Source organism: Canis aureus, chromosome 13 (assembly GCF_053574225.1).
Source record: "Canis aureus isolate CA01 chromosome 13, VMU_Caureus_v.1.0, whole genome shotgun sequence".
Lineage (NCBI taxonomy): Eukaryota > Metazoa > Chordata > Mammalia > Carnivora > Canidae > Canis > Canis aureus.
In genome coordinates this window covers 8,673,241-8,694,104 of record NC_135623.1, presented here as the reverse complement: position 1 = coordinate 8,694,104, position 20,864 = coordinate 8,673,241, and the positions used below count along the sequence as shown (strand labels likewise).

Here is a 20,864-nt window from a genome sequence, read left to right as displayed (position 1 = left end):
TTTAAGAATGAGGAAACTAGGGCAAGAGAGGGGAGTGCTCTGCCATTGGAAGTGCAGTGCTCTGTCGACTGATTAAAACCACACTGGCATCTATATTGGTTTTTATTTATAAACAGATTGACATAAAAGAAGTCTGGATGGCAGCAGGGGCAGCTGTGCTGCTGACTTGCTTATAAAGGAAGCATCTGGATGACGGAGAGGGTACAACTAGACTCCAGCCTGCAGACCCTTCCCTTCCATCCACCTTACGGCCTTCGTGACCTAAAATCATGGGGCCTAACCTCCTTCGGCAGTAGTTCTGGCCAGGGCAAGGAGCTATGGGGCAGGGGACTCCCATTCCCACAGTGGAGGTCCAGGGCTAAAGGGCCCAGGGGCAGAAGAGGGAAAGGTGACAGGGACCCTCTCCTCCCCCCGCTGAGTGATATGGTCAAGGCCTGAAGGATCTGTCCATCCTACAGACAACGTGCCCTCGGGGGATGGCCCTGATGGCCTCTGAAGAGGGCCCATGTCTCTTGGGGACCAGGGCCAGGCAGTCTCCCTTCTCCTGAAGCCCAGTGTCAGGAGTGAGAGGAGTATGAGCTGGAGGGCTTGCCCAAGTGCCAGAAACAATATATTTAAACAATAAGAAAAGATCTTTTTTAAAAAAAGGTAGAGGTCTGCACCATGAGTTTGGAGTCTGGGGCTCTCATGAGGTGGTGGTGGGAGCTGCGGGGCAATGGGGTGCCACGCCAGGCCCAGCAGGTGGCAGGGGGATGGGGCCCAGGTGTCAGTCTAAACGCCCTGTGAGAAGCCAACCAGGCTTGAGAAATAAATACAGAGGGACCTCAGAGCTGAGGCAGGGCTGAGGGGAAGAGAAGCGCCAGCCCTGGGCCCACACTCTCCCCTTGGTCCTTCATGGAAGGACATATCATGGCAGGAGGGGGAGCGGTGGTGGCTCCGCACAGCCTCCGGAGTCCTGAGGCGGCCCTGAACTCCACTGAGGCGCCGGCAGTGGGCTGCTGGCCCCCCTTCCGGGGAGAAGAGTGCTGGCCCGTTCTGGGTGACCCCTCGGTGGTCTAGGCTGCGTCTCCCGGTTCAGAACTTGCCCTGCTTGAGCCGGTCAATGTGGAAGGAGAGCTTGAGCGCTGGCCCCAGCTTCAGCCCCATGTACTTCATCATCATGTCGCTGCGCAGCAGGAGCAGGGCCTTGCCGTCGATCTCCTGCGGGGGGAATGTGCCATCAGAGGCCTGGTGGCCTGACCCCCTGGGAGGTGCCAGGTCCACGGGGCCCAGTGAGTCAGCCCCCCTCCCCCACCCGCCACTCCTCCTGAGCCCAGTGGGTGCTCCTCACAGCTTTACTGCCCTGCTGCAGCCTGAGGCAGTGTCCCCACCCTCCCAGCGGCTGATGGCTGACCGCTGATGGCTGACAGGCTGACCTCTATGTTCCAGTTCCCGGGAGTCCCCACCCCCCCAGTCCTGTGCTGGAGCCCCTCTCCCAGACTGTTTCTCTGGGAGCCACCTTCTTCCTGGGGGGCAGGGACCCCTCTGTGTGAGCTAGGCCCAGAGCAGGCCCTTACTGAGCAGCTGTGAGACTTTCAGGCTTGACCCAAGATTGCCCCGAAACCCACCAGCACGGAAAAGTGAAATGATTCATGAGAGGCAGCACATCTGTTCTGAGCGCCCAAAGGGCAGAGCAGCACCAAGCAGTGGGGGCTGCGGGGAAAGGGGCTTGCACCCCAGATCAGGAGTATGGTCGCTGCTGGCAGGTCCGCAGCAGTACCTGGCTGCACAGCCAAATAGTCACAGAAGAGATGCTGCAGGCTCACAGAAGAGCAAGGACAGGATGGGGGCTGAGGAGGTCAGACAGTGGGAGCCATGTGGCAGGAACTCTAAGTTGGGCTGAGGCCGCTGGTTCTCAGGCCATGGCAGGCAGATGTGTGAGCAAGCACTCCTAGGAAAAGAGGAGAGTCCTTGCCCTGGCCCTGAGGCCCCTGGCCATGCAGCCAGCAGGAATGTGACACTATAGGCACAGGCTGGACTCGGTGCCCAACCAGGGATGCTTGAGACCCAAGATTCTGGCTCTCTTTTCATTGGGGGTCTCCTGTGCTCAGTTCCATGGGGGCTTTAAGCATCTACAAGTTGAGGAAGCAAGGCTCCCGGTGGACACGGGACTGGTCGGGCAGGGGTACCTACATGTTTGCGAAAAAGGTCAGCGTGAGGTCCAAGCTGAGGATCAGCTTCCCGGACAAACTGCATCACGTCCTCCACTGTCCATGAGGAGGGGTCCCGGCCACTCAGTCGAGAGGTGTCCCGGCTTTCCAGGTATCGGTCCGACCCTGCAGGACAGGAGGGAACCTGCCATAACGGGTGGGGACTGGTTTGTAACGCCCCACCACTCTCCGTGGTGTGTCCCAAGGGCCCTGTGGGTGAGGCTCGTGGCAGTGCCAGAGCAGAGGAACTGGAGGTGACCGAGGGAGGGAAGGGTTTTTCTGCAAAGGGATGAAGCTCTGAGACTCTTCTTCAGTCAACTCTTTGTTCTTTTAGATCTGATTTTGGAAAGGGTCAGAAGGAATTTTACATTAAGGTTGTGGTTCAGCCTAGAACTGAGTCTGGTAACAGTGAGTAAGGGGATGACTTGGGTTCAGTGGGGGCCTGGTGGGGAAGGCTGCTTTTGTCCTGGCTCTGGAGACCATTTCTGGGGAGACTTTGGGAGATGGGGAAGGTTAAAGCCAAATCCTTGGGATCTAGGGAGAAAAAAAGTGGTGGCTAATACCCTATGCCTCCTCCAAGGCCTGGAGAGTGGCTAACCTCGTCACAGCCTGATGATGCACAGAGGAAGAAGACAGCTTTGCCTGGGCTGCGAGGAACCTCGTTAATGTAGTGCTCTGCTCAGAGCTTCTGTATCAGTCTTGGCTCAAGTACAGATCCTCTCCTTTCCCTGATGGGATCTGGGCTCTCTGAAATCTGAACTCCTTACCGCGTGCACGGTCTAGAAGGAACCCCATCATCTGGCCCTTTCTACCTCTGACTGCATCTCAACCCCCTACTCCCACCCCTTCCTTTCCACACTCCAGACACACTGGCTTTTTCCTGCTTCTTGAATAGGCTATGCTTTTATTCTTTGACCTTTAATTTCCTCTGTTTGCAATGTTCTTTTCCTAGGACTTTGCATATCTGATTCCTTCTCAATATTTATCTCAAATATCAATTCCTCAGAGATCGTCACTGACCTCCTAGTAAAAGTACTCCATTCCCCCCAGAGCCATTCTCAATCCAATTACTCTTCTGTTTTCCCAGCACGTATCACGACCTAGAATAATTCATGTATTTATGTTTACTGTCTGTAGTCTATTTTCTGCCCTTTTTCCTGGTGATACTGTGATTTTTTTTAAATACACTATTTTTTTAAAGATTTTATTATTTTTATTATTTTTATTTTTTTAAATTTTTTATTTATTTATGATACACACACACACACACACACACACACAGAGAGAGAGAGAGAGAGAGGCAGAGGGTGAAGCAGGCTCCATGCACCGGGAGCCCGACGTGGGATCCGATCCCGGGTCTCCAGGATCGCGCCCTGGGCCAAAGGCAGGCGCTAAACCGCTGCACCACCCAGGGATCCCTAAAGATTTTATTTATTCATGAGAGACAGAGAGAGAGAAAGAGAGAGAGAGGCAGAGACACAGGCAGAGGGAGAAGCAGGGCTCCATGCAGGGAGCCCGACGTGGGACTTGATCCTGGGCCTCCAGGATCACACCCCAGGCTGAAGGCGGCGCTAAACCGCTGAGCCACCCGGGCTGCCCGATACTGTGATTTTTAATAAGAAACATACACATGTGGTCTTTGTCCTGTTTCTGGCACAGAACCCTAAAATTCTTTGCATTTCCTAAATGGTAAGAGAAATAAAGATGTCTTTTACTATGTGTAATAATAAGCCCCTTTCAGTCGCACCTATGTTCATGAGCTCACTTCTGGAAAACCCCTGAGGATGGGGCTGGTTGCCGACCTCCCTGGGAAGAAGTATCGCCAATGACTTCATCAACTGTGCCTGTGTAATGAAGGTTCCATAAAAAACCAAAAGGATGGGGGTCGGAGAGCACCTGGGCTGGTGAGCACATGGAGGTGTGGGGAGAGCAGAACCCCGGGGCGGGGCGGGGTGGGGTGGGGCGTGGAGGTCCGTGCCCCGCCTTCAAGCCTTGCCCTGGGCAGCTCTTCTATATCCTTTCATAAAAAGCTGGTAACTTAAGTAAGGAACGGTGTTCCTGAGTGAACCCGAGGAGGAGATCGTGGGAACCCTTGTTTACAGCCAGTCAGAAGCACAGGTGACAACCTGGAGTGCTGTGTGGCCTGGGGGCGGGGGGGCAGGCTTGTGTGATGGAACCCTTACCCCGTGGGATGGGACACTCTCCCAGGTGGAGTGGCACAATCGCTTGGTGTGTGGAGAACCCCCGCGTCTGGTGTCAAGGGTGAGGTCCTGCTGAGTAGAGTACTAGGAGTAGGGGAGACACACGGGGGAGCAGGGTCTTCCTTCACGGTCCCCAACATGTGAAAGATGCCTGGTCTGCCGTGGCAGATGTTCAAACGGGTTTGTTCAATGAATGAATGACCGCACATAATAGTTATTTGTGTATTTTTGTCTCCCCCACCAGACGACGACGGCGTTGAGGCAGGGACCTTGCCCTGCTCATGTCTGTATCCTCACCACCCAGGAGATGCGGCACACAGCTGAGAGGTGGGCTGAAACACAGCTAAGAAAGCAGAAGGGTGCACTCTTCACCTATCTCTTACAAAGGCTAAAAATCTCCTCCATTTCCCTTCACTCTGGGTCCCAGGTCTAAAAGTTGAAGCACACTTGGCTTGGCCTGCTCCCTGGGGAAGAGACTCCAGCATGTTCTATCTTAGACTTCTAGCTGGGCACTGGCCAGGGGAGAGGTGTGCTGGAGCAAGTAGGGTGTTACAGCCACAGAGACTCCAATGGCCTTCAGAGCTGGTGGTCGGCAGGAAGCTGGAGGGCTCTGTGAGCCAGCCACTTCTCCTGGCCCACCCTCACAGTCCACCGTGACGCTAACAGAGAAACCAGCTAGAGGTCACGGACAGCAGAGAGAAGATACATCTTGGGTGTGTCCTTGGACCACCTCAGCCAATTCCTCAGCCCCTGGGGACCAGAAATAAACACACACTCCACAGTCACATATACTATACTATTATATATTATGAATTTGTCTGTCAGCCTTCTTCTGTTAGAATACACGCTCCAGGAGGGCAGGCAGCAGGTTGGGAGAGACATCTCTGAAATGATGATACCTGAGCAAGACCCTGAGGCAGAAGAGTGACTGGTACGTGTAAGGTGGAGCCAGGAGTAGAGTGAATCAAGAGAAAGGGGTAGGGGATAACATCTGAGAGGCAGTATGTGTGACGGGGTGGGGGGCCTGGGGGTGCAGGTAACAGAGGACCTTGTAAACCACTGAGAAGCCATTGGCTTTTCTATGAAGTAGGTCGGCTCTGAGCAGAGTGACTTGAATCAGCTCACAATGGAAAGAATCACTCTCAGAGTCCATGCAGATAACAGGCTTAGACTTTGGGTAAGGGCAGAGTGGAGACCGGTACGCTGCTGTCACGGTCCCAGTGAGACATGGCTGTGGCATGCCCCAGGTGGTGGTGGTGCCGGTGGGGAAGCAGGGTCTGAATGTGAACATCACCAAGGAACCCTCGCCCCCACTGTCAGCTTGTTTGCCCCTTAAAACAGCCCTTGAAGGAAGTAGCATCATCTTCAGTTTGGAGATGGGGGAACGGAGGCCCAGAGAAGTGAATTGACTTTCCCAAGACCACATGGCTAGGAAGAAGGCAGGTTGGTGCCGTGAATCTGTCTTTTCCCATTCCTATTTCTACACACAGACTATAGCGGGCCTCTCCCCTGCTGTCCAGTGAGTACAGCGGCCCCTCAAGGAAGACAGGGAGTCTGCGTCTGAGAATGACTAAGGCAGGTGAGGTGCATCTAAGGCAGGACACCAGACTAACAAACTGATGCCTACTCATCCTCCATTAGTGAAATAAGAGGGACAGACAGACTCAACATCTGAATACTTTGAGGGAAAAAATCCTAGTGCCAAATGTGGAATCCTTCATAGCCTTATGAGGTTCTTCGAGGTCAGAAGAGATGTAGACCATAACCTGGTCAGCAGACTCAGGCATCCCACAGGGGGAGTGGAAGTGTCCTGGAGACAACAGTGGCCTCTGAGGCCAGTGCCGCACAGGGCAGCAGTCAAGAAGCACGGCTAACAGAGAGGGTCCTGGGAGGCAGAACACGGACAGTAATCCTCACACCTGGGCAACGATTAAGGCTTCCCGAGGGACCCCATATCCCTGCTTCCATTGTGAAAACACCAGGCCACTATCAGCACGTCTGCTGTGCATGAGAGGAATGTAGGGGCCTGAGAGGGGAGTGGACGTCCCTCAGACTCAAGGCAGGGACTGCAGAGCTCCCCACGTTGCCTTGTGGGGTGAGGGCTAGGGGGTGTCCCAGCCTCTTCCCACCCTCCTCCTGCTCAGTCTCCCTGAATACTCTCTCTCCTGAGGCCACTTCTCTCCTCTGCAGGCCTTGTCAATGGAATCTTCCCCCTGTTCCACAGCTAGGGCTGCAGGAGGCCACAGCGGGGGTGTGGAGGTGGCATTCTCCTGTCTCTCCACGGCTGCTTTTAGGCCGTTCTCCTAGGAAAGTTCATGTTCTTCAGAGGCCAGATATGTCCCCAGCCATCTGCTCTTCCTCATCACTGCTGCCTGCTGACCCCTGGGCTTCTATCCCTTGCTAAATGAAGACTGTTGGCTACACTGGTCACTCCCTCGTGCTCCAGCCAGGTCCTATCATCATCTTCAGAGGCACACACCATTAAGCCACCATGCCTCCAGTGACCTTCACCTCGACTCTACTTCATTTTTTTTTTTTAAAGATTTTATTTATTCATGAGACATACACACACACAGAGGCAGAGACACAGGCAGAGAGAGAGGCAGGCTCCATGCAGGGAGCCTGATGTGGGACTCCATCCCGGGACTCCAGGATCACGCCCTAGGCCAAAGGCAGGCGCTTAACCCCTGAGCCACTACTTCAAATACCTCCTGCTAAGGCCACTGTCTGCTTCTTGCCATCACTTGGAACAGACCCACTTCAGAAATTCAAACATCCCTTTCTCTGATCCCAACCTTCCATCTCTGCAACTGTCCTGGACGTAAGTCCGTTAAACCCGTCACCTCACAGGGAGATTTAGCACATCAGACTTACAAACTCCCCCATCCTTCAGCCTTGTCCCAGCTGTGCTTCTTCCCTGCCCGGCCCAAATCCGGTGCTGCTAACCTAAACAACTGTCCCTCCATTGCTATCACTCCTTCGCACACTCCCTCAACCCAGCCCTCTGGCCCTCCTAGCTCAACAGAAAACTTTAATTCTCAGGCTTTTCTAGGTTTCTAAGAACCATAGAGGAAAATCACCTCTCTTGCAAACTGGCAGACTAGTGTCCAAGCACAGCTGGGCCTTTGGTATTTCCTGCAGGCCATTCCCTTCTCCTCACTCCATTTCCTCCCTCTTCTCTTGACCAGTCCACTCTGGGGGCACCCCTAAGCCCTCTCCTCCTCGGCCCCCTCTCTGTGCCCTTGTGGCCACTGTCAATCTTCCCTCCAGTCTCAGAGGACAATGCTTAAGACTGACCCATCTTTCTGTCTGTACCCTTGATCCCTAACTCTTCCCACCACATCCACACCTTGCTCTCTCCTCTCTCCTGTATCTCTTCTTCTTGGAAGGCTCAACTTGTCTGCTGATACTCACCCAGTGCACTCCTGCTCTGGAAGACCTTCTTTTGAAGGTCACTAAACCCTCCCTAATAGCCCGCCATGCAACCTGTCCTCATCGCCTTCCACCACCATCAAAGCTGCTCTTGCTAAGGCTGTCAGCTGCCCTCTAATCTCCACATCGCAGGGGCGGGGGGAATCCTTGCTTTACCAAACCTTTGTATGGCTGTGCTATCTTTAAAATACTCTGTCATCCTGGCCACTGCCATATCAAATTTTGATTTTCCTCACATTTGGTTACTCCTTTGTCTCTTTCTGGGATCCTCTTCCTGAACCTTGTTGGCCCCAGGACCTTATCTTTGGTCAATTGTTCTTTTCATTCTACAATAATGCTCCTGGAAAGTGGCTGTCATTCACCCTACAGCTTCAACTACCATCTAGATACTGATGACTCCGAAATATTTATCTTTGATTCGGTCCACTTCCCTGAGAATCAGACCTGCAGAGCCAGTGCCTGCTGGGTATCATCTAGATGACCCATGGTCTCCTTCCCCTTCTTTCTCTTCCGTGGTTGGTCTCTTCTCTCCAGTGAGGGGCACCACCATCCCCCCTGCCACCCTCTAGAAACCGAGGAGACAGTCCTGCTGCCTTCTTTCTCACAATCCTTAAATCTGTTTAAATATACCATGTGAATTGTTTTTTAATTGATTCAATCTTCTATAAATCTATCACCATCCTAGTCTAGGCCTTTATTTGTTCTGGTTTGGTCCACTCTACAACCTCCTAACTGGTTCTCTGATCTGTCTTTCCTTAGATGCACCTTCAACACAGTAGCCTATGATCTACTGAAAACACAAACCTGTTTAGGTCTCACCTCTAATTAGAAGCCTTTAGCAGCTTCACATTGCCTGCAGGATCCACTCCAAACTCTACCATGGCATTTGGGTCCTCTATGAAGTAGCCTCTGACCTTTCCAGGCTTTTCTGCTTGAAGTCCCAGTATGACATTTTATGTTCAACAATACCAAAGTGCATGCAGTTCCATGCACACCACCTGTACCGGTTCTTATCCCTTTGCCCTTGTTCCTGCTACACTCTCTTTCTGGAGAGCTCTCTCTCCCCTACTACCCTTGAGATCACCATTTATACAGTCAAGCTTTTATTTATTTATTTATTTATTTATTTTATTTTTTTTTCAGTCAAGCTTTTAAATCAGAGATGGTGTCACTTCCTCAAAGAAGCTTCCCCTGGACACCAAGCTTGGGTTAGGTGATTCTTCTTACAGTTTTCATACTACTCACAGCATATCTCTGAATTCAAGATGATGTTTTACAATTACGTGTTGCAGTACTGTTTGTTTCTCCCCTAAGACTGTGAGCTCCTTAAGGACAAGAAGTGATCCATTTTTGTATTCCCATGCCAAACACAGATGATGTTCAAATAAATGGGTAATAAGTGAATGTGTATCCCTTCCTGTCCCTTTGATTCTAGGTCTTTGGCTCTTAGTTTCCATTATTCTCAAGCCAATTCCAGAGCTTCAGTTGCCCCCCAGATACCTAGTCAGACACAAATGGGTCTAGACCCGAGTCCAACTACCAGATGAGGGGCAATCAGATCTGAGTGAGGAAGAAGGAAAGAGTGAGGGAGGGTGGGAGTGCTGGAACTCCGGTCAGCTTACCTCTGGAGCACAGCCTGCGCACAGCTGAGGCAGTACTCAGTGGGAGGCCACAGGATGGAAGCAAAGGCCGGTACCCATGGGTTCGAAGGTTTTGGGAGCCGCTGACAAGGTTGGTGGGATTCAAGGTAGAGTCCATTGAGTCTGAGTGTGGTTCCAAAGACCGAGTCAGACTATTCCCCAAGACAAAGCTTTCACCTGGAAAACAGTAAAGCCAGAGTTAGAGCAGGAACTACCCTGGAATGATTGGCAGGGTGCTGGCCTCCCAGGTACCTGTTTGGAGCAAGAGGCAGCAAAACAGGAAGCCCTGGGCTGTGTCTCAGGCTCTCACTAGGTGGCCTTGGTCAAGCCCAATGCCACTCTTTGGGCTTGGATCTCCTTAGAGATTCTTCGTTTTAGACTAGTGGTCTTTGAAGTTTCTTCCAGACTGGCTGTCTTATGCTTTTTCTGGATAAGGAAAACCTTAAAACAAATAGAGCTATTTTAGGAAGAGGCTGCCTCCCTGCACATGAGATGCAAGTGCAGGGGACTGGTGCTGGAGAAGAGATACACTTGCTTAGATGAGGGTACTTTAGAAGGTGACCCTCTCAGCCAGCAGGACATTTAATGTTGCTCTTCAATGCCTGGCTAAAGGTCTGTCTGTGAAAGGTCCGCTCCTATGTTCCCTCCCCTCCTTTCTTATTTGCCTTGCTCAAGAGAAACACTCCAAGGAAGCCAGGCTTCTGCAATTGTGAGAGTAGGGCTGTGGAGACCAGAATCAGGGTTAAAACTTGGCTCTGGCACTGAATAGGCAAGGTGCTTCTCTAGGAGCCACACTCTCATTTAGAACACAGGAAGTGCCTTTCTTTTCTTCTGAGGTCCAGCAGCAGGCAGCAGCCCCTGACAGTGCACTCCAGAACCTGAAGCAGGTTCCCTCTCATGACTGGGGTCTACCTGCAACAGGCCAGTTTCTCACCCTGGTCACAGCATCTCTGCCTGTGGAGGGCATCCTGGCTCCTGGGGCATCATACCACTGTCCTCTGTGGTTTTTCTTAGAGGTCTCGGCTATTTAGGTAATGTTTGGGACTCACTTAGGGCCTGTGGTCAACACTACGGTTGAGCACAATGTCTGGCACATAGTAAGACCTCTGTGGATTCTAGGACTACTTTCTAATACTCCCCTGAACTTGCTTGGTAACCAGGGGCATAAAGTCAAGTCTAGCAGGAGAGAGCTACTGGCCCTTCTCTCAGGGACTGGGACTGATGAAACCCTTCCCCAGAAATGCTTCTGAAGAGAGAAGCTTTGGGTACCTGAACCACAGCCCACCCCTTTTTGCAGATGAGCTTTCAGATTCCTGTTTTCTAGAAGAGATGACCATAGCAGCATCTCATTTTGAGACAAGAACAGGCGCACAGACCCTCAGACAGGAGGCCTGCATTCTAGGCCTGAGCTCCTGCCTTTCACTAGGTATTTGACCTCAGGCAAGCTGTGTTTTCTCAGCACCAGCTTCCTCATCTGTAAAATGGGGGAAAAACATCACCCTTTGACATGCTGAAAACATCAGATGAGAAGATGCAATGGGACGGACTTTATCAAGGTGGGGACCTGCCATTTTTTTTATTCTTCACTCAGAGTTAGAATGGCAAACCCACGTCCTCTGCAGTAACTCAAGAAAAAGCTGACATCTAGTTTCTGCATGTGTCGGCAGGGTGATCTCACCTTTCTAGACCTCATCTTACCCAGCAAAGCCTGGGGCCAGTACCACTTGCCTACCCTGCGCTAACAGATGTGAAGAATTATTATGACAGTGCCAGGGCCTCACCAGCTGCTGATGCAAGTCAGTGTGTCTTCCTCTCAGCAATGCTAGGAATGGCACCTGAGCCCTGGAGTCTGAGTTGAGGGGCCTGGAAATCTGGATGGGTAGCACCTGGACTGACAATGTCATCAAACCTCCACTAATGAGATGTAGTGGCCAAATGAAGACTCATGTCTAGGGCTCTGGAAGGTCCTAGTCCACTTAAGGCCAACTGAACAAGGCCCTGGCTGCTTCAGTAAGACAATGCTGTATAGAACACTGCAGTGCTTTCAAACTGCTCCACAGAGCCCTGAGGACTTCCACAGGAAGGCCAGCTTCTAGCAGAATAGCTCTGGTTTTAACTTTTATACACCAGAGTTCTCATATAATCTTAACTTTGCAAAAAGGAGTTCTACTACTGAAACAAAAGAAACTTTGTAACCACTGGCCCAGGGCTCAGAAGTTAGGGCTGAAAGACTTGAGTTCAATTTCTGGCCTGATCACTGGTTGGTGATCACTGCCTTTTTTCTGGGATTCAGTTTGGCCATCTATGAAAAGTTGCCTCATAGGGTCAATTTATATTAAATTTTCTATGGATGTGCTAGAGACATGAGAAGAGTCAGTATGAGAGGGAGCTCATTCCTACATTCAACGAACATTTGTGTACTAGCTGCTATGCTAGGGAGGGGGTGTGCAGAGGTAAACAGACAGATAAGGAGCTTTCCTTACCCACTGATTTTCAGTTAGAAGCAGATTTTCTCTATCACCTTGCAAGGCTACCTTAAAAACTAGAGTTCCCAGGGGAAGATGGCAAGACTGGTGGGGAGAAGTCTAGAAATCATGCAAAGGAGAAAGAGCCTGGGAATATAGAGTCTGGAGAAAAGTCAGGGGAGACAAATACCCTAACGGCAGTCATAGGAAGGGAAGAGAACTGGAGGCAGATTGGCCTTTTTGAAAGGCAGAGAGTAAAATGGGGGAAAGGAGTTATAAGAAGACCAATTTTGGCTCAAAAGGGAAGGCATTTTAGCCATCAGAAGTGTTCAACAAAATCGACTGCCGAAGGAGAGGGTGAGCAACCTGTCATCGGGAGCACTTAAGCAGAAGTCAGATAACTACCCTCATCTGTTGGGCTAGACACTAGATCACCTCCAGAGGACTCTCCACTTCTGAGATTCAAGGACTCTGTGCTCACAACCACGCTTTCCCCTTCCAGGGGTGAAATGAATGAATGGACTCGTGCTATGTATCTAAGAAAATTCTTCCACCAACACAGGACCCAGAGTTCTTGTGTATGCTTAAGTTTGTCTCATTAAAAAAGAATCCTTCTCTGAACTGTATGTCTGACATTCTCTACTACACTTTCATTCAACAAATATTGTTAAATACTTGCTATGTGACAATGATGGATATGGAGAACGATGAAAAAACCAGATACTGTCCCTCCCCCTCCTCATGGAATAAGTAACCTAAGTGGGAAGGATGACAAGCACAAGTTTATAAAAAGTGAGAACCTACTATAAATATTACTAAGCAGGGCAGCCTGGGTGGCTCAGCAGTTCAGCGCCGCATTTGGCCCGGGGTGTGATCCTGGAGACCCGGGATGGAGTCCCACGTTGGGCTCCCTGCATGAGAGCTTGTTTAGAGGTTCTAGCAGGGGAGCGCAGCTACTCGTATACCCTTGACGAAAGAACGGTCCTCCTCTATCGGGGATGATCGTCCTCTTCGACCAAGCGCGCAGCTTCAGGAGGGACGCACATGGAGCGGTGAGGGAGGAAGGGGACACCTGCCTAGCCAGCCAGATTAGCCGAATCAACCCTGGCGATCAATGGGGTGACAGATGTTGCAGCCAGATCGTCCTCACATCCCGGGTTCCCTGCACGGAGCCTGCTTCTCCCTCTGCCTGTGTCTCTGCCTTTCTCTCTCTCTTTCTCTCTCTGTCTCTGTTTCTCATGAATAAATAAAATCTTAAAAAAAAAAAAGCTCCCCTTGTTATTTTCTGTCTTAATATCCTATTCCTTTGCTTAGTGATATATTTTTAAATTTTTATTTATTTATGATAGTCACAGAGAGAGAGAGAGAGAAGCAGAGACACAGGCAGAGGGAGAAGCAGGCTCCATGCACCGGGAGCCCGATGTGGGATTCGATCCCCGGTCTCCAGGATCGCGCCCTGGGCCAAAGGCAGGTGCCAAACCGCTGCGCCACCCAGGGATCCCAGTAATATATATTTTTTAAGATTTTATTTATTCATTCAGGAGAGACAGAGAGGGAGAGAGAGGCAGAGACATAGGCAGAGGGAGAAGCAGGCTCCATGCGGGAGCCGGATGTGGGACTCGATCCCAGGTCTCCAGGATCCCACCCTGGGCTGAAAGCAGCACTAAACCTCTGAGCCACCAGGGCTGCCCAAGGGGAGCTTTTTTAAGATGAGGAGACCTTGAGAACTGTTCCTGACAAGTTGATGTTTAAAAGCTGTGGCCTGAAGGAGAGTCCAAGTGGAGGTGTGCTAGACAATGCTTGGTTTTAGGATTCACTGGTGGCCCCAATGAATCCCAAGCATTACCTAACCACTTGATCCCTAAGAAAAATTGCAAAGGACAGAAGCATGACCCAGGATGCCAACGAGAACAAAATCATTAAAAAAACAAAACACACACACACACACACACACCACAACTGGATTAATCCACAGGAAGGCAGAAAAAAACACAGGATAGATGGAATAAATCTCTCTACCAATAGCTTTTGTCTTTGTTCTTTGAGTTGCTGAAAGTATAGATCTGTGGGCTATATGGTTCTTTCATTTATATAATTACGTTGTTTTATTTATATAATTATGGTTACGAAAGACAAGGTCAGGGAAAACAGAGACCAAAGGAAATGAAATGATTGTGTATGATAAATTAATTTGGAGTTGCCTGCTGGTAGCTGGAAAAGGAGGAGGATGGAAGGAATAGAAAATAGAGAAGAAAATCCCCCAGGCCCAGAGTGGGTCCTGGAAATGGCAGCAGGCTGAGGCCTAAGGTGAAGGAGGCCAATAAGATATATCCTATAATAGCTATAGACATTAATTTTTTTTTTGAGGGGGGGTTTGTTTCATTTAAGAGAGAAAGAGAAAGGGGCACCTGGGTGGCTCAGTTGGTTAAACGTCTGCCTTTGGCTCAGGTCATGATCCCAGGGTCCTAGGATGGAGCCTCACACTGGGCTCCGTGCTCTGAGAGGAGCCTGCTTCTCCCTCTCCCTCTGCCTGCCGCTCCCCCTGCTTGTGCTTCCTCACTCTCATGCCCTCTAATAAATAAATAATTTTTTTAAAAAAGAGAGAGCACATGAGTGTAGGGGGAGAGTTAATCTCAAGCAGACTCCCAGCTGAGTGCAGAGCCCAACGTGGGCCTCAATCTCATAGCTCTGAGATCGTGATCTGAGCTGAAACTAAGAACTGGATGCTTAACTGTCTGAGTCCCCTAGGTGCCCCACTGATAAACATTAAGATTAAAACAAATATGTTAAAATGCTTTCTGTTCTATGTGACAATTCTTTTTTACCTCCTGAGCTTCAAGTATAAGTTTATTACACTTAGCAGCCTTGTATTCATTTTCCCTTAGGGAAATGAAGGCTGAGGAACTGGATCAAAAGTTGGGACAAAGGAGCTTAGGGAGAGATGGTCAGCTCTGAGAGTGGTCAGGGAAAGAAGAGGATAAGAATTGAGTCAGAGCAGGGAACCTAGTCTGAATTACATGGGGTGGGGATTCATTTTATGTTATTCAGATTTGGATATCAAAGGAAAGGATCATCCCGAAATCTAAGAGGACTCACAGATCCACAAAAACCTCCAGCCAGTCTCCCTGCCTACCGTGTCTCTCCACACCAAGCCATTTACCCACACAGGATCCTGAGTGACCTCTCTGAAGCACAGGACTGACCGTGCCCCTTCCTTGGGTCCTTACTGCACAATGAGGTAAAGCCGCTAACATGGTCAGTTAGGGCTTTTCCAACTCGGCCGCTGCCTCCCTGACGCTGTGGTTCCCAGCCCTACAGACACCCAGTTCCTCTGACCTGGGTTGTGCTCCCATTTGTCCCTCACGGTCTCACGTGCTATTGAGTTAACCGGAGCATTCTTCCTCACTCCCCTCCTCCATCTCCTTGGGTCTGTGGCATCTTCACCTGATTATCTTGCTCCTTCAGGGCCAAGCTTAGATATATCATTTCTTCTGGAAAGTCATCCCTGACATCTGGTTTGAACTGCTGAACTCGGAACTTGTCCTATTAAAGTATATCACCACAAGTTCACTGTTCACTTGTTTGTTCCTCTTCTTTACTAGGCTGTAAACTTGGTGTAAGGACCTGGACTCCTAGTTTACTGTGGAACTCTCTGTGCCTAAACCAGAGCTTGGCATTGTGCAGTGAATAAATTCTGATTGACCGACTGGTTGAGTAATGGACTAAATACAGGTTCAATGAATTATGTGTCATCTTAGAATTGACAGTTCTACAAGGAAACTCTGTATGAGGATGAAGGGGCATCTTAACAGAGTTCACAGTTATTTGGCTTTAATCCTGTGAATGTTAGGATTTTGAAGGAGAACCACTTTATAAGCTCAGAAGACCTGGCATGGCAATTTAGAAAGACAGGCACAGGGAGCTTACCACCATGGGACAAATGAACCCCTTCCTCCAGCAGAGAGGAATCTGGGAAGTCTCTAAATATAAGACCTAGAGGTTAAGGCTGGGTAATTGTAATAAGATTAAGAGTTGGGATCCCTGGGTGGCGCAGCGGTTTGGCGCCTGCCTTTGGCCTAGGGCGCGATCCTGGAGACCCGGGATCGAATCCCACGTCGGGCTCCCGGTGCATGGAGCCTGCTTCTCCCTCTGCCTGTGTCTCTGCCTCTCTCTCTCTCTCTGTGTGTGACTATCATAAATAAATAAAAATTAATTAAAAAAAAAAGATTAAGAGTCTGTGGGACCAGCTATATTAGCTATCTCCTGTCTCACTGTTTGTTCTGAGGGCTGGAAGGAGCTCCTTGTGACCTCACCTTCACAGGCCTCTTACCTGTCACTGCACCCCTAATCTGGCACTGCCTCCCCCAGGAACTCTTTTTAACCTCCTCTTTCACCTTGCCCATTGCTCATCATTCCCGGCTCATACCACAAGTATGTCTACCTATGCCTCTCTCTTAGCTGGCACGCTTTCAGAGAGGGGATGGAGTCTGTTTAATCTCTGGCTCCTCAGGATCTGGCACAGAGTGTTTGACAACTGGCTTGGACTTGTAAAAATGCCAGTGTCATGTTATGGAAGGTAGAAAACAGTATGGAAAACTGCTGTAGATATAAGGGAACTAGAGATAGAACAACTAAATGTAGTGGATGACCCTTCACTGGATCTTGGATTAGGGGGAAAAATAGCTAAAACTACATTACTGGGACAACTGGGGAGACTTGATACAAACCATATATATATCAACTAGTAGAGCTGATTAATGTTACATTTCTTTTTTTTTTTTTTAACGTTACATTTCTTGAGTGAGATAATAGTACTGTGTTCCCTGCTCCTAGGAGATACATAGGAAAGTTTATTAAGGATTAAGGCTCTCATCTGCAGTTAACTCTCAAATGGTTCAATAAATAAAAATATACAGGCACTAATATATGTGCATGTACTTAGAGAAATAAGTACAGTAAATACTGCAAAAAGTTAAGTGGTAAATCTAGATGAAGAGTGCATGGTTGCTCACTGTACTATTTGTACAGCTTTTCTGTAGGTTTGAAGTTTTTCAAAATAAAACACTAGAGGAAAAAAGTGAAGTCTCAACTTAGATATGGAAGCCTAATGGGACCTGCTATACCAGAAATGCATGGTCAGTCAGGTCCAAACCCTGAGGGCTAGGGTAGTGTGGAGACAAGCTGTAGAGAAGGGGGGGCGGGGGCTCCAGTAAGTACCTAGATAAGAGAGCTGGTAGCTTTGGGTGTTGAACTAGTATAAGTACGTAGCCAGGTAGAAGGGCAGCAGTGATAAACTCCAGATCCAAAGGGCAAAGCAAAAGACAGCCCTGTGCAGACCAAGCTGTTTGGCAGAGGCTGGGGTAAGTAAACAGGAAAGTACAAGAAATAACAGATGATCAGAGGTGGAGCAAAGAGTCAGTAAGGCAGGCAGGCAGGTAAGCAGGCAGGAAAGATAAGCAAAGGAGCATAGAGGAGTGAGAAATCTAGGCAAAGCTCTGGCTTGTCTGGGCACAATTAGAACGCTCACTTCAGGGAAGTAAACAGAAACTGGGGTGAGAGCAGCCAAGTTGCTGAGCACCCAGGATGGGCCACAGAAGTTACAGAGTGGGCAGAGGAAGGCACAGAGTTGGCTGAATCATCTGGAAATGAGGGCAGGAATAGGGGCAGCCAGTGGTGGAATGTGATAACCCTGGTCTTTGTCTCTTAGTTGATGAGGCAAGAGGGCAGAGTGGCCAAAGCTTGCTTCCTCCTATCTGGCAGCTGAATCAGAGAGATGCAAACTGAAACAATTCCCAGGAAATACCAGGCCTTGATTCCAAACTCCCTCCATGACTGCAGGCCCAATACACCCCTCCTGGCCTCTCCATGCTGCTACCAGTGTGATTCTCTTCGCTCTTAGTGATGATACTCCACTTAAAAATTCTGGATTCCTGGTTCTTTGAGAAATCTCTTTAGACTAGCAGCTAGCCTTGGTGCACACTATCTCCTCTCATGATATTCATCTTCCAGAATCTCAGGTAGGCTTCACTTTCATTACTGAGTGCAGCTCAGAGTTCCTGAAGGCCACCAGCTAGGGATATTTAACAACTGCCTTTGTCTGCCCCCCTCCCCGCCATGCCCAGCCCAGATCTCAGTGCAATATGATAAGAAAGCTCTTTTCTGTTCTCAGATTCTAATGATGAAAGCAAGTAGGGGAAGAGGTTAAAGAAGAAGTTCCCTCCCAAGAAATGGATCAGTGAGGGGGGCACAGACATGTCTGCAGGACCAGATGGTCTGGCCCTCCCAAGGAGTACCTGAAATTCAGCTTGTCTTTTTGCCCTGCAGGTAAGTCATATGAGCAGCGGTCTTTGGGGTGCACAGACATAGATGGAGGCAGGGTTGGGGAGCTGAGTGAGAAGTCACTTCCCCAGGCACGTTCTCTAGAAGTGGCACTTTTATCAGGAGTGACTCCATTAAGATGACGATAAAAAGATGCTGTGGAACAAGACTTGGGCAGGTCAGAGGTGTGGGCACCTCTCTGACTTTGGCTCCTTCAGCAATGAGCACAGCCCTGGCACTGATGGCACCACCTCTCTGCTCCTCTGCCCAGGATGAGTTCCACGAGACTCTTCTCAAGGGCCTTTGCTCCCTCTCTCCACAGTGACCTACCTCACTATGTGTGGGGCCGAGCTCTCCTCCCCTCCGTTCTGTGTCCAGGGCAGCAGATAAGCAATGCTGATCTCCTTTCCCTCTGTAACCACTCTCGGAAGTGCTTAGTCACTGATCTGGCCAGGGCCACGTGGCCTCCGCCTTCCTGCTGTGGGTCTGCTCTACTAACTGAGAAAGTTATTTTCCACCTCAGGTCGAGATGGCAGGAACTTGAATTGACTTGCTAGACAGGCAGTGCTAGAGGAGCTAGGGCCACGCGCCAAAGGAAAGAGTGGACGGCCAATCACGAGGGAGCGCATTTCTCAATCTGTAGCCTGAGACTAAACCTTCCTGTTGGCAAGGGAGAGCTCCCTTAGGCCTTTGCTGCCGGCTTCACCCTAGGAGGGGTGCTGTGACTTCATGGTGGCTTCACGTGCTGCGTGGGGCTCAGAAAGGGAATTGTGAACCACTATTTTCTAGGGATAAAAATCCAGAGGAGAGAAGGTTAATTCTAGAGATAGGAGACAAAATCCTGGAAAGAACAGTTTGGAAGAGACCAAGGAGTCCCAGGAATGGCAAAGGCAAGGAACAGAAGGCCAGGTCTCTGGAGCATAGGTACCAGGCTGGCAGGTGTGAGGGCCGGCCCCAGGGCCCTCACTGGCGCTGCTACCAGCTAGCCCTGTGCCCCGTTCTTAGCCCCGGCCCCATCCCAGCTCCTACCTGGTAGGTACCTGTCGTGGCTGTGGCTGTATTCAGTGGTGGTGAGTGGCAAGTGAGTCTGTGTAAAGGGCTGGTTGCCAAACAGATTGTCACTGCGAAGGTTGTGGCAGAGTTTCTCCAAGAAACGCAGGACGTAGGTGATGCTGTTGACTGCTGGGAGGTTGAGAGTATGCTGCTCACGGTCAAACACGGCTGTGGAATTAAGGAAACAGGGCCGAGCACGTCAGCCTGGCGGTGCAGGGCAGAGCGGGGCAGGAAGAGCCCAGCCTACTGCTTGCCTCCGGCTTACCTGGTTACACAAAGCAATCAGTGCCCAGGATTTTCCCCTCCCTCCCCTCCCTTCCCCTCCCTCCCTCAAGGGTTTGGTTTTTGCCTCCAACTCCAAAGGCCTGGCAGTAATGGGAGTGGCCAAGCCAGGTCTGCTGCAGGGGCTCTGGTGTGATTTCACTCAACTTGTGAAAACGACTGTGAACATGACTCTATCTGCTCCATCAGCTGGCTGGGCCTCCTCCAGGAAATCTGCTCATTTCGGGTTCTATTTCCCTAAGAACTGCCCGAGAACAGAGAAGCTGGGCAGATGAGAATACAGCTGTTGCCAGTAATGGTTTAGGTGCACAATCTGATCTGTATAAGGGTGCTAGAGTTTCAGTAACGTTTGGAAGCATCCCACGCCTGGTTTTATTTTACTCCCTATCTATTTCTATTCAAGGAAGTATCTGTATAAGCCTTACAAAGCAGGCTTTTGCATTTGTCTCTAAGGGCAGCAAGGTAATGAGGAGATAGGCCATTCCCAAGAACCAGTTTTGGAGCAGAAGAGGAACCCTAGAGAAGGTGTGGGCAACAGTAACTCCACAGAGGAAGCAGGGAAGGTCAGGTTCCCGCAGACTATACGGCACAGAAGTCTTCCTCAGAAGGAGGCTTGATTTCCCAGCAGTCCCTCAGGCTTCTAGAACAATGCCTTTCATGCCTGCTCCCATCCTCCACACAGCCAACTGCTCCCTAGCCTGGGCTCCCACACCACCCTATACACATTTCTCATACATCAGAACACCTCTCACCTATCATCTTTCCTCCCTCTCCCTTGGCCAGGATCTGGCAATAACCTCGGACATATAATAAACATTCACTAAAGGTTTGCTAACAAAATAAGAATTATTTATGGAGTCTTCTAAAAGAATTCAGGTATTCATGGAGTCTTCCATGATAGCTGGGTTTCCTGAAGCTGATACTGCAACTTGTTAGGGGGAAGGGGTATGAGACTATGTAGTATCGTGCGGTTGAGACTGAAAGGCTCCAGGTCAAGTCTTCATGGGTTTGATGGGTAAGGAATAGGGTTCTGGACTTGGAAACACTGAAACAGAACCAGGGCACAGGAGAAAAAGTGAATATTCTCAATGACAACAAAAAACACAGTGCAGTTGAATCAGACACAGCAGGAGAAAGAGAGGAAATGGTTTTTCCCACTCTGCCCTGGGATTCAACTTCCTTGTAACAGGGCTGGCTTGGGACCGGGTGGCTAAGGAGTCAGAAGCACATGATAAGAGTCCTGTGGTCCCTCCAAGGCTAGGCAGGAGGCTGTGGCAGTCTGGA

General features: G+C 49.9%; 1 protein-coding gene across 17 annotated transcripts in view; it reads right to left on the bottom strand.

The window, feature by feature from the left end:
• Positions 1–84: 84 nt before the first annotated feature.
• SCMH1 (Scm polycomb group protein homolog 1) overlaps positions 85–20,864 on the bottom strand; it is a 176,280-nt gene continuing 155,500 nt past the window's right edge. For 16 of the 17 annotated variants that reach the window (XM_077844496.1, XM_077844492.1, XM_077844498.1 and 13 more), the window contains 4 exons: positions 19,275–19,466; positions 9,445–9,639; positions 2,173–2,315; positions 85–1,200 (listed from right to left, as the gene is read on the bottom strand). In XM_077844496.1, the coding sequence (XP_077700622.1) occupies positions 1,075–1,200; positions 2,173–2,315; positions 9,445–9,639; positions 19,275–19,466 (656 nt within the window). In that variant the 3' untranslated portion in view covers positions 85–1,074. Of the gene's footprint in view, positions 1,201–2,172; positions 2,335–9,444; positions 9,640–19,274; positions 19,467–20,864 lie in introns of all 17 variants that reach the window. The other variant, XM_077844494.1, reaches the window with a different exon arrangement.